Source organism: Thalassophryne amazonica, chromosome 2 (genome assembly GCF_902500255.1).
Source record: "Thalassophryne amazonica chromosome 2, fThaAma1.1, whole genome shotgun sequence".
Taxonomy (NCBI): domain Eukaryota; kingdom Metazoa; phylum Chordata; class Actinopteri; order Batrachoidiformes; family Batrachoididae; genus Thalassophryne; species Thalassophryne amazonica.
In genome coordinates, this window is record NC_047104.1 from 96,049,207 (window position 1) to 96,062,163 (window position 12,957).

Below are 12,957 nucleotides of genomic sequence, written 5' to 3' on the forward strand. Positions count from 1 at the left end.
TTAATTAAACAACTGCAAATTATAAAGAACACAAGGCTCATATGGCCGAGGGTATTTTAGCATTGCATTATATTTATTATTTGAAGGGAGATGTGCAAATAAGAATTTCATTATACAGTTAAACCTTTTCTGTGTGTATGACAGTAAACTTCTATTCTATTCTGTTCTTTATCATTTTTCTCAGTCAAGTCTGCCTCGCAAACTCACACACATGCACACATGCACGTCTCTGTCGCATCAATGAAAATTCAGATAAATCATGATGGAGTAAGAGATTGCACAGCCTCATCATAGAGACTCACCTTGGCTTATAGCAGGGAGAAAGTGTCTATAAGGCTTTGATTGTAACCAGCCTGTAGGTTGTTAGCCCCTGGGAGTACACAGTCAAATGATTCTTTGCAGTATAAGATTTAATCGCTGTAAACAGGAACTTCAGATTTCATCATGTAATGAAGCATACTGGGTGCAGGTCCTGTCCACAACAGTAAAGGCCTAAGCTGTAATATATCAACAGTTACAACCTGTTTGCTAGTGCTGTCTGTAGTAAACAACAGCCCTGTATTTAAAGCATGGGGAAAGATCCCTCTCTTTCCATGGGAGGAAGGGAGGTGGCTGTGAGATCTGAAAACCCTCTGGCCATCCTATGGGACATGATGGGTATTGAGGGAAAGTTTGAACCCTGTATCCCTGGGGGATGGTACCGAAGTGGGAGGCGGCTATAGACAGAGTCAGCAATCACCATTAGCAAGATTTCCATCAAACTTGTCATGTGAATGACATTCATCCCCAGAATTGCCCTAAAGGGGTGTGTTTTGGCAAAGGTCAAGGTCATTGGCTCAAAGGTTAAATTTTGATTTTTCATTCCTATGCCCACTCAACTTGGCACACTTATGTATTTGTGTTCTGGTGCTGCAAAAGGAGACATAAAATTTGCCAAAGGTCAATAATAGGTGGGGCGGGGGGGAGCACGGTAATTGCATCAAAGGTCAAAATTTATTTATTTATTTAATTACTGGTATTTCTTAACTGCAGCCAGTCTGCTCTGTGTCAGCCTGATCAACAAAGTCAGATCTCAGTAGTTAAAGAGGGTGGGTCCTGGTTAGTACTTGGATGGGAGACCTCTTTAGAAGACCAGGGACTGTGTGTGTGTGTGTGTGTGTGTGTGTGTGTGTGTGTGTGTGTGTGTGTGTGTGGGGGGGGGGGGGGGGGGTTCTCCACATACACCTAGAGTTGCGTTAGGAAGAGCAACTGGTGTAAAACCTGTGGCAAATCGATGCTGGATCTGCTGTGGCAACCCTGACCAACAAACAGGGGTAGCCAAAAGAAACTATCATTTTTAAACTGGAATCTGTGTCAAACTTGTGCTTTACACCCTAAGACTCATGGGATACCCCCCCTCCCCGTGACCTTTGACTGGAGTAAGTGGGTAAAGAAAATGTATGACTATATGAATCTGTATCAGACTTGGAACACATATTGGTGAGGGTTCTGGAATTGCTCAGCAATGTCAAATTTTCCAAAAGTGAATCATTGGGGTCAAGGTCATGTCTGCCTGTTTGTTGATCTACTACCAACTCAGTCCAGCTCAGTTTAACATCATATGCTATTTAGATATTTAAGGGTCTTTTGCATACATAATTGATGCATATAATAATAATCTAATATACGTAATCAAAATTATCCTAAAAGGTTTTACAAAAACAAATGTCTGGGATTTCGCTTCTAATAACGATATGTAGACCACGCAACCTAACGCTTAGCCAAAAAAATAAATAAATAAATAAATCAAATAAATAATTAAATTGCTGTCCTATTTTCTGTGGAACTATAACTCATGCAAAGTGTGCAATCAGGCAGATTTTATGGGGTCAAATGAGTGACAGCGGGTTTCTAAAAGTGCCACCGTTGGCCTCTGGCGTGTTTATTTGTGCTTTTATTAACTTCAAATGCTAAGATGTTTTATTTACACCTTTTAACACACTTTCTAATAAAACCATGTTCGGGGTGAGCGCACGCCCCTGTGGCGGACGCACACTGTGCACGTTTCTAAACACAAAGGAACGCTGAACACGTGTGTTGTTGTTGATCGGTTACGTAGCGGCCAGTGTCCCTTTAACGTCAACATGCACGGATCCAGCGCACGGAGAAGGAGGAGGAGGAGGCTGCACCGACAAGCGCGCACACGGTCTGGCTCTCCGGTCGGAGGAGAACATCCAGCACCAACATGGACCCTGACACCAGGAGGAAAATGAAGGATAAGTTTGGCCTGAGGCAGGACATCTTCAGGGAGTTCCTGGCTGAATTTCTGGGCATCTTTATGCTGATAGTGAGTATACATCCCTCCACGTGCACCTGTCATCTGGATAAGAAGCCCGCACGCACCACAGACCTCACGTGTCTCACACACGCACACACACACCTGCTCACAAGCACACGCACACAAAACTCACCTTGATGACAGATTCTCAACATTTCAGCTGCAAAATATGGTCACATGTTAGTGCTGAAAGTCGGTTATGTAATTGATTTATGGAGATCAATAGATATTTGACAAGGAAACAATGAAATCGTTTGACAGTTTGTAAATGTGAAGATTTCCTCATTTTTTAAAAGTTTTACACTGTGTCGATATCTATCTATCTATCTATCTATCTATCTATCTATCTCAATAGATAGATAGATATAAAACTTTGCAAATCTTTCACAAGTTTTATGACCTTAATTCAGATATCACAAGTTTAAATCTGCTATCCAGAAAACACAAATATTTAACAATCCCACTAAAAGTGGGGTCTTTAGGACAGTTTATTGTAGAAATTGTTTTCAACAATTTATCTTATTTTTAAATTTATTTTATTTTATTTAATAAAAGATGTTTAACAATAGTTCATCACAGTTTTTTAATTAATTTTTACTATAGCTGGCAGAGGAGAGTTTAAAGCCAGTTCAAAACAAGCTGATATTCAATTTAAAAAAAAAATTTTAAATCGTATATTGTTTTTTGTAGGAGACATTAAATCAGTCGAAACCTGTAAATTCCAGATTAAAGACACTAACACTTTTCGCCTTTGGTTTAATTGGATCCTGAGAGAATATCTTGTTTAAATAATTATTTAAAATGCTTGAAACCACTTGTTCACAGTCTGTTTTATTAACAGTTTTTCTGAAATAATACAGAAAATGAATAACATCATATGCAATATTGATTTTTTTTCTTGCTAAAATTAAATGAATTGCCAATATTTTTCTCTAATTAATTAATCAGTTAATTAGTTGACCATCTGACTGTTTCAACTGCAAAGTCAAAGATTAATCAACAATAAGAACTGATAATGTTAACAGTTCAACAGAAACATCACACCTTAAAGCACTTAAATCAGTTTAAAACACAGACAAGAGTTTAAAGGCTTTTACATTTGGTTTAGAGCTGATTAAATCAATTGAAATGATATCATATCTTGTTTAAAACATGTAAAACTCCTTGAAAGCTGTATTTAAACAATTTCATGAACAGGTGACCTGAAATAATACAGAAAATTAGCATCATGTGACAAACAATGGTGTTGGTGTTTTTGTTGCTAAATGTATTTTCTATTGACAATAAATTGATTAATTGATCATTTCAGCTGTAGAGCCAATTATTTCACGGATTATATTAGTTGTGTTTTCTTTCCTGTTCAGTTATTCTGGTTTTGTTGTGGCCAGACCTGAACTGGCTCCTCTGTGGTGCCCAATCACTAATTCTGCATTCATGCAGTGTCCACAAAAATACCTTTTTATTTTTGGATGACTGCTCTCCTCTTCATACTTTTTATCTTCTACCTTTTTACTAATAAGTGAGAGATGAATTGTTTTCCAGGCTTGATGTCAGACAAACTGTGTGTGTCAGTCCAAAGCTGCTGATAAACAAGGGGCCCAGTGTTATTGCTGGTTATAATTGGAGTAATTAAACACAGTGAGTCTTTCTACCTCCACCCTGTGTGTGTGTGTGTGTGTGTGTGTGTGGTGTGTGTGTGTGTGTGTGTGTGTGTGTGTGTGTGTGTGTGTGTGTGTTGGTGTGTGTGTGTGTGTGTGTGTGTGTGTGTGTGTGTGTGTGTGTACGTGTGCCCCAGCTCTTTGGATGCGGTTCAGTGGCCCAGACGGTGCTGAGCAGAGGAACAATGGGAGAGCTCCTGACAATCCATTTTGGGTTTACTCTTGGAGTCATGATCGCCGTTTACATATCAGGAGGCGTGTCAGGTAAAAGTAGACCACTTATCAGAGCTAATATTCAGTTCAGTTTCAATTCAGTTTATGTATAAAGTGCCAAATGACAACATAAATTGCTCCAACACACTTCACATGCAAAGTCTCACCTTACCAAGATTCTTCCCCAAGCCTCATTTTTATTTGTTTGTTTATCATATTAATTTATTTAATTTTTCATTTATTGAATAATACTTGTCTCCCTTAATGCTTTTCTTAGTTTTCTGGGGTGAGCCCATAATACTGCATCTTGCTGCATTTACCTGCATGCAGCACAGGGATATTTTCCTCTGTGTCCATCTTTCTCTGTGTCAACCAAATAAATAGTACAAATTTAATAAACACAATGTGAGAGGCAAAGCACCAGATCAAAATTTTCTTCAGTTGCTTGCCATGAAATCTTCATGCTTTTTGTTGTGCTGTAATTGCCCGATACACTAAGGGAAAAAAATGACCATATTGCTGGTACACACATTGCAGCATTTTAAATGTATTTTGATGATTGTAGTGTAATTTGCACCAAAGGTTTCCATAAATGATGTGGTTAGGCCCATGTTTTAAAGTGCAGTGTGTTAAGAGCTTGGGAAACATGGGCATGATGTTACCACAAGTGTGAAAAAAAAATATGTGAGAAAACACTGTAACAGGAAGAAACCTCAAGCAGATCAGGCTCAGCATGTCTGATAGCACAACACACCAAAAAATAAATAAAGAAATGTCCAGCTTTACATGACAGTGAATAGCATTCTGAAGATGGCCTGATTAGTATTTGGTGTATCGGTTTTGAATAAATAATGAGTTGTTGATAGATTCTTGATTAAGCTGCATTTACACATAACGCCGACACGTCACGAATGCCACGAAGTATACATTCTTGGCTGCTGATCATGAATGTGATGATTTGGGGCAGAAGCGTCAGGTGTCCTCAGGAACTGCTGCAACCTGTTACCACGCGTTACAATTAATGGCACGTGTTGCTGGAGAATTATCAGGAACCATTACACATGGTCAAGAATAATGTTCTGCATTGTTGCGCGCTATCGCGCGTAACAGCGCATTGTTAAATTCTGTCATGTTGTGAATGAGGCAAATTGTCTCCACACACACGCCCATATTCATTCAACCATCAGTTGCTGAACAATTCAGATCGGTCCAGTTTGCTCCTCAAAATCCACAGCAGAAAAACTTTGTGACTGCATGGTTAGTTGGGCTCTGTGCCATGGAGTGGTGCAGAAAGGTGTAGGAGATGGCAAGAGAGCCAGATGTGTGGCTCTACACAGCTCTCGTCTTGCGCGTTTTCCCACACCTCAGGCACACACAGCAGGTGGAACACCTGCAGGAGCACTCTGAGGAGCACTGGAATGATTCTTGAGAACAATGTTCATGAATCAGTGACAAAGTTGAAGTTGTGCCATGGCTGGATCTTTCAACAAGACAACGACCCTAAACACTGCTCAAAAACTATTAAGGCATTCATGCAGAGGAACAAGTACAACATTTTGGAATGGCCATCTCAGTCCCCAGACCTGAATATTATTGAAAATCTGTGGTGTGATTTTAAGTGTCCTGTCCATGCTTGGAAACCAACAAACCTGAGATGTTTTGTAAAGATGAATGGTCCAAAATACCTTCAACCAGAATCCAGACTCTCATTGGAAGCTATAGGAAGCGTTTAGATTTAGAGGCTGTTATTTCTGCAAAGGAGGAGCTACTAAATATTAATGTATTTTTTCTGTTGGGGTGCCCAAATTTATACACCTGCCTAATTTTGTTTAAAGAATTATTGCACGCTCTCTGTAAATCCTATAAACTTCATTTTACTTCTCAACTATCACAGTGTTTGTCTGCTATATGATATATTTAAGTGAAATTGCTGATCCAAACAGCCTATGATTTATAAAGGAAAATCATGGCGTGCCCAAACTTTTACATACAACTGTACATTTGTTCTGAAGATGCGTACCATATTATATTTTAAATGTGGAGATGTCTGGGGTTATACTTGATGTGGACATGTCCTGTCTCTGGCAATCAGTTTGTGAGCAGGACTTATGTCCTTTCTTTAACACAGTGATGAGAGAGTTTGCAGAGAGTGAGGAGCGCAGGCAGCCTTTTTTTTTCTTTTAATTGTTCACATGTACGTGCACGAACAAATCGTCCGTGTGTGGACTGGAGATGTCCGGACTTTTTACTGAATGTTGACATGTCCTGTCTCTGGCAATCAGTCTGTGAGCAGGACTTTTATGGACTGTATTTAAACACATTTGTGAGAGAAGACCAAGGAGCTGCTGCAGCCAGCAGCGTTTTTTTTCTGTGCCCTTAGTTTTTACTGCATTGTGTAGACGGTGTCGTCATGACAACACAACTCGAAGCGGACCAAAGTAGGCTTTGTATCGCGTTATCTGATTGGTCGTTAGCGATAGAAAGCGTCGCTCGATTGGCTAGCGCTACGCTGCACACGAGGTGTACTCGGCTCCCCCAGCGGTCAACTCGGCATCGGTACAGCTCAGAAAGTGGCGAATGGGCCAATCAGAAATTGGCAAAATCACGTACCATATAATAATAAAAGTTATCAGTTTAGCTTTTATCTGTAACTTCCGCTTAATTTTTTAGGGGTGTATCGTTTTAGCGTTATAAAAGTTAACTTTTCAGTGAGCAGATTAACTGTTACTAAAGCTAACTTTTTGGTTAGCTGTCCCCACCACTGAGTGCAGATGACCACATTCGAGCTGCCTGTGAAAACTGTCTAAGTGCTACACGAGTGTGCGTTACCAAGCAACACATATGGGTGTGACTGTGCCAAACTCCCCCCCCCACACACACACAATTGGCATGCAAGAGTTCGGTGTGTGCCCCCACCAACACAAATGGCTTGTGCAGTGTGTCGCGCCCCGCCCCCCGTAGCTGTGTACTGCAACTCAGCTGATCACATGAGGACCAGCCATCGTCTGAGCGCATGGCACAATGTGATATTAATGAGCCGGCCAGGCAGGCTGATGTCACTTCCACCACATAAATTGTAGTTTACATGACAGACAGAAAGAGTGGAAATTAAATAAAACAAATAAGGGTAAAGGCGTGAACTCATTCATATGTGATCACTTTGCTCATATGCTTTACTGTGGACATACCGCACCTGTCAGCTGACCACCGACTGACTGTCAGCTCGACCTGACCATGCACACAAGGTGTTAAATTAAAAACAGACAGACATCAGACAGATGCAGGACAAAAACTAATAATACATACAACAATAACTACATACATAAAATAAAAATCACAGAACAAAGGAACAGAGAGTGAGCCTTTTTCTGTGAACTGACGATGTTCGCAGACAGAGGTGGGCGTGTCCCTGCGACTGGCAGCTGTTTAGATATCTGTGCTTGCAAGTCACTGCTGGAGAACACCTGTAGTGGCTTGTAGAATATGACCTCACATAACTTCACCGTGAGGCGCGGACATCAGCATGCTGTCCTAACGTAGAAATAAATTAAAACACATATTGCCTGTCAGCTGACTGCCGGGTTAGCGCACCGCAATGCTGGATGCCACCCTGAGGCGCATGTAACTGTGGGATTTCCCCACATTGTATTAATTAAAACACATATCACATTTGCAACACGGTCACCAGCAGATCATTGCACACTGGACACATCATGCCGGCTGATGTGTTCATGAGACAAGAGCCGGCTCTTCATGAGACGGGAGCCCGGCTGATGTCTTCATGAGATGAGCCCATCAGATAATTCATGCAAAACATAAAAGGGAGAACAGTAATCCACGTCATTTCATTACTTCCTGGTGTATGTCTAGGTGGAGGCTAAGTCCGCTCTTTATAACAGCAATTAAGTATTATAAATTGTGGTGTTTTTTGTTTTTTTGCTCCACTGCTGTGTGCATGACTTTCCACTTGCTCGCACTGTGTTTGTGCACATGAACACAAGCGTGCACGAAACCATCGCTGCGGTATAGTGCACGCCTGTTTGACCATGTGTCCCTCCTGACAGCAGGTGGACTGTTTCGCGGTTCCCCATTTTCTGCTTCTTTCACCCAAGTTCGTGTTAGGTGTGAAGGGGCCCTTAAGTAGGGACAGCAGAGTTGGTACTTTTCCACAGAGTCACATTCCATTTCCATACTTTTACTTCAATGCCAGACAAGTTTTTGCATCCTGTGGGTGAAGAAATCAGAAATCTCTTGGCACCAGTGATGCACAGCTACTTGCACCTCTCCATCAGAGTGCGCCTCATCTGATTCATTAACAACATGTTAAATCTCATAAACATACTTTTACAGCTAGGAATGAACATGCAACTGTTTTACCAAGCTATAAAAACATTACAATTAGTTATCTTTAAGCTGTCTCAAAATATGTTCCTCATGGAGCGCGGGGGGGGGGGGGGGGGGTCCCAGGGGTCCCAGATGAAACGGTCTTCTGTGATTCCAGAAGCAATGAGAGGTGTTTTCAACATCCAAGCTCTAACAGAAAATGATTAATCCGCTACAAAATAATGATACAGCGACCGTCTCACAAAACAGGTGGAAGTGTGCGAAAGAGGGCTAAGCCTGCCCAAAATGGTCCTCGTAGCTACCAGGTACTCGGATAATGGGCTTTTAGCAGCCTCATTCTACACCACACACATGCCTCTATAATCCTCGTTAGTTCTCGTAGTAACTCATACACAAACTGCCCCACGCTGTTGTTGCTAAATTTTGAACATCTTGAAATTAGCGCCGCACTCAGAGATCAGCCTCGTTAACCGAATATACTGCCTCTAAGAGCCTCTCAGAGCCACTATTCTCCCACGATAGTTGATTAAATCCTCTCATAGCAAAAAAAAAACAAAAACAAAAAAACATACTGCGTGGCTCATTATTTGGTGGGACCAGGGCTTAAGACCTTTGAAGATTTGAGCAGATGCAATGCATCCTGTGTTTGGCAACTCATGTGGAAGAGCATTGTCATGCTGAAGAATTGTGTTTTTTCCAGGATAAACTCACTTCAAGCTTGCACACAGCTTTTGCAAAGTGTTCACATATTGGTTGACAGCGTAGCCATGTTCCAAAACTTGTGTGAGGACTATTTCATCACACTTGATGCTGATTTTTGCTCATCAAACTCCTTACCCACCTCCTGAGTGTACTGACATCCACACAAGCATCGCCATACAACACTCATTTGTTGATGAATGGCCATGGATGCATAACACTCCACTGTGAGGAAATCAGTAACAGCATGTTGTTTCAAATGCACCTCTTTGTACGTCACCATGTTTTACCAGCTACTATGCACGTCTTATGCCGAAGGTGATTCTATGCATGCCAGAACTTGTAGGTTAAAAACTGTTTGGCGTAGTGATAGTCAATAAGTAAGGGATTAATCTTGCACAAGTTTCACTTCAATAGCTTGCTTGTTATTGAAATTCAAGGATTCAAAGGAATTTTATTGTCATATGCACAGAAGAACATGTTCCCTGCACAATGAAATGTGTCTACTGCATTTAACCCATCCTAATTGCCAGTAGGAGCAGAAGTCACCATTAGGCACCCGGGGACCAGCTCCAGATGTACATCCCTGCCTTGGTCAACAGCAGGGCTGAGCAAACCAAGACCGACCCATAACAGACGACACACACATAACACACAACACACATAAGCCGGCCCGGTACATAAACATATATTGAAAAGCAAAACACGAGGGAAAAGGAGAAAAAAAAAAAACCCTCATAGCCGTTGCGTTACACAGCAGCAATGAGGAAAGAAATCCCCATCAGCACAGAAAAACAATAATCACACAGACAAAACAAGGACGCAGGACGACAACCGAGATTTGAAGGTCCAGTTTATCAGAACACTCCGGAGGCAGTCTGTTTGGTGCCGTCAACGGCCTTGTCCGACAATCCTGGAGGGGGAGGGGCTCCTTTAATTATTTAAGTGGTAATAATTTAACTTTTTAGCCAAACTTGTTTGTTTCAGCTTCATGGCCATTAAGGATAACTAATAACAAACAGAACTTAGCCTGTTATTGAAATACACTCTCCAATATGCTGAAAGAATTTCAAGAAGAATGGTGTAAGTATATGTGTGAGCTGGATATGCAGTTCTGTGTCTGAATGTCCTAATGACACTGTACAGTGCATTCCTTGAGGATTAAAGCAAGAAAATCCCTCTGTACTTTGGACACATTTAAATGTCACAGTGCCTCCCATGTTTGCTGAGCAACAATGGTGTAATTGGTGTCCATTAATCGACAGTCAAGCAAATAATTATTTCAGTGGTTGCAGTGTGCAGGTTTCATGCATAAAGACAATGAGAAAATGAATGGAGAAAGGACTGCATATCATGTTTCCATCCGCAAACAATCAAATCCGGCTTTTAACTTGAAGTCAATAAGCGATAGAACTGTTGATGCATATGGGTGCAAAATCATACACACACACACACACATATACATACATATATATATATATATATATATATATATATATATATATATATATATATATATATATATATACATACATATATATACATACATATATATACATATATATATACATACATATATATATATCAATCAATCAATCAATCAATTTTTTTTTATATAGCGCCAAATCACAACAAACAGTTGCCCCAAGGCGCTTTATATTGTAAGGCAAGGCCATACAATAATTATGTAAAACCCCAACGGTCAAAACGACCCCCTGTGAGCAAGCACTTGGCTACAGTGGGAAGGAAAAACTCCCTTTTAACAGGAAGAAACCTCCAGCAGAACCAGGCTCAGGGAGGGGCAGTCTTCTGCTGGGACTGGTTGGGGCTGAGGGAGAGAACCAGGAAAAAGACATGCTGTGGAGGGGAGCAGAGATCGATCACTAATGATTAAATGCAGAGTGGTGCATACAGAGCAAAAAGAGAAAGAAACAGTGCACCATGGAACCCCCCAGCAGTCTACGTCTATAGCAGCATAACTAAGGGATGGTTTAGGGTCACCTGATCCAGCCCTAACTATAAGCTTTAGCAAAAAGGAAAGTTTTAAGCCTAATCTTAAAAGTAGAGAGGGTGTCTGTCTCCCTGATCTGAATTGGGAGCTGGTTCCACAGGAGAGGAGCCTGAAAGCTGAAGGCTCTGCCTCCCATTCTACTCTTACAAACCCTAGGAACTACAAGTAAGTCTGCAGTCTGAGAGCGAAGCGCTCTATTGGGGTGATATGGTACTACGAGGTCCCTAAGATAAGATGGGACCTGATTATTCAAAACCTTATAAGTAAGAAGAAGAATTTTAAATTCTATTCTAGAATTAACAGGAAGCCAATGAAGAGAGGCCAATATGGGTGAGATATGCTCTCTCCTTCTAGTCCCCGTCAGTACTCTAGCTGCAGCATTTTGAATTAACTGAAGGCTTTTTAGGGAACTTTTAGGACAACCTGATAATAATGAATTACAATAGTCCAGCCTAGAGGAAATAAATGCATGAATTAGTTTTTCAGCATCACTCTGAGACAAGACCTTTCTGATTTTAGAGATATTGCGTAAATGCAAAAAAGCAGTCCTACATATTTGTTTAATATGCGCTTTGAATGACATATCCTGATCAAAAATGACTCCAAGATTTCTCACAGTATTACTAGAGGTCAGGGTAATGCCATCCAGAGTAAGGATCTGGTTAGACACCATGTTTCTAAGATTTGTGGGGCCAAGTACAATAACTTCAGATTTAGCTGAGTTTAAAAGCAGGAAATTAGAAGTCATCCATGTCTTTATGTCTGTAAGACAATCCTGCAGTTTAGCTAATTGGTGTGTGTCCTCTGGCTTCATGGATAGATAAAGCTGGGTATCATCTGCGTAACAATGAAAATTTAAGCAATACCGTCTAATAATACTGCCTAAGGGAAGCATGTATAAAGTGAATAAAATTGGTCCTAGCACAGAACCTTGTGGAACTCCATAATTAACTTTAGTCTGTGAAGAAGATTCCCATTTACATGAACAAATTGTAATCTATTAGACAAATATGATTCAAACCACCGCAGCGCAGTGCCTTTAATACCTATGGCATGCTCTAATCTCTGGAAAGGAAGGCTGGAGATTGGCCTATAATTAGCTAAGATAGCTGTGTCAAGTGATGGCTTTTTAAGTAATGGTTTAATTACTGCCACCTTAAAGCCTGTGGTACATAGCCAACTAACAAAGATAGATTGATCATATTTAAGATCGAAGCATTAAATAATGGTAGGGCTTCCTTGAGCAGCCTGGTAGGAATGGGGTCTAATAAACATGTTGATGGTTTGGATGAAGTAACTAATGAAAATAACTCAGACAGAACAATCGGAGAGAAAGAGTCTAACCAAATACCGGCATCACTGAAAACAGCCAAAGATAACGATACGTCTTTGGGATGGTTATGAGTAATTTTTTCTCTAATAGTTAAAATTTTGTTAGCAAAGAAAGTCATGAAGTCATTACTAGTTAAAGTTAATGGAATATTCAGCTCAATAGAGCTCTGACTCTTTGTCAGCCTGGCTACAGTGCTGAAAGAAACCTGGGGTTGTTCTTATTTTCTTCAATTAGTGATGAGTAGAAAGATGTCCTAGCTTTACGGAGGGCTTTTTTATAGAGCAACAGACTCTTTTTCCAGGCTAAGTGAAGATCTTCTAAATTAGTGAGACGCCATTTCCTCTCCAACTTACGGGTTATCTGCTTTAAGCTACGAGTTTGT

General features: G+C 40.6%; 1 protein-coding gene across 2 annotated transcripts in view; it reads left to right on the plus strand.

Annotated features, from left to right (window-relative positions):
• The first annotated feature begins 2,186 nt into the window (after positions 1-2,186).
• Positions 2,187-12,957, plus strand: part of aqp9b (aquaporin 9b) — a 42,100-nt gene continuing 31,329 nt past the window's right edge. For both annotated transcript variants that reach the window (XM_034190051.1, XM_034190060.1), the window contains exons 1-2: positions 2,187-2,326; positions 4,113-4,239. In XM_034190051.1, the coding sequence (XP_034045942.1) occupies positions 2,225-2,326; positions 4,113-4,239 (229 nt within the window). In that variant the 5' untranslated portion in view covers positions 2,187-2,224. The remainder of the gene's footprint in view (positions 2,327-4,112; positions 4,240-12,957) is intronic.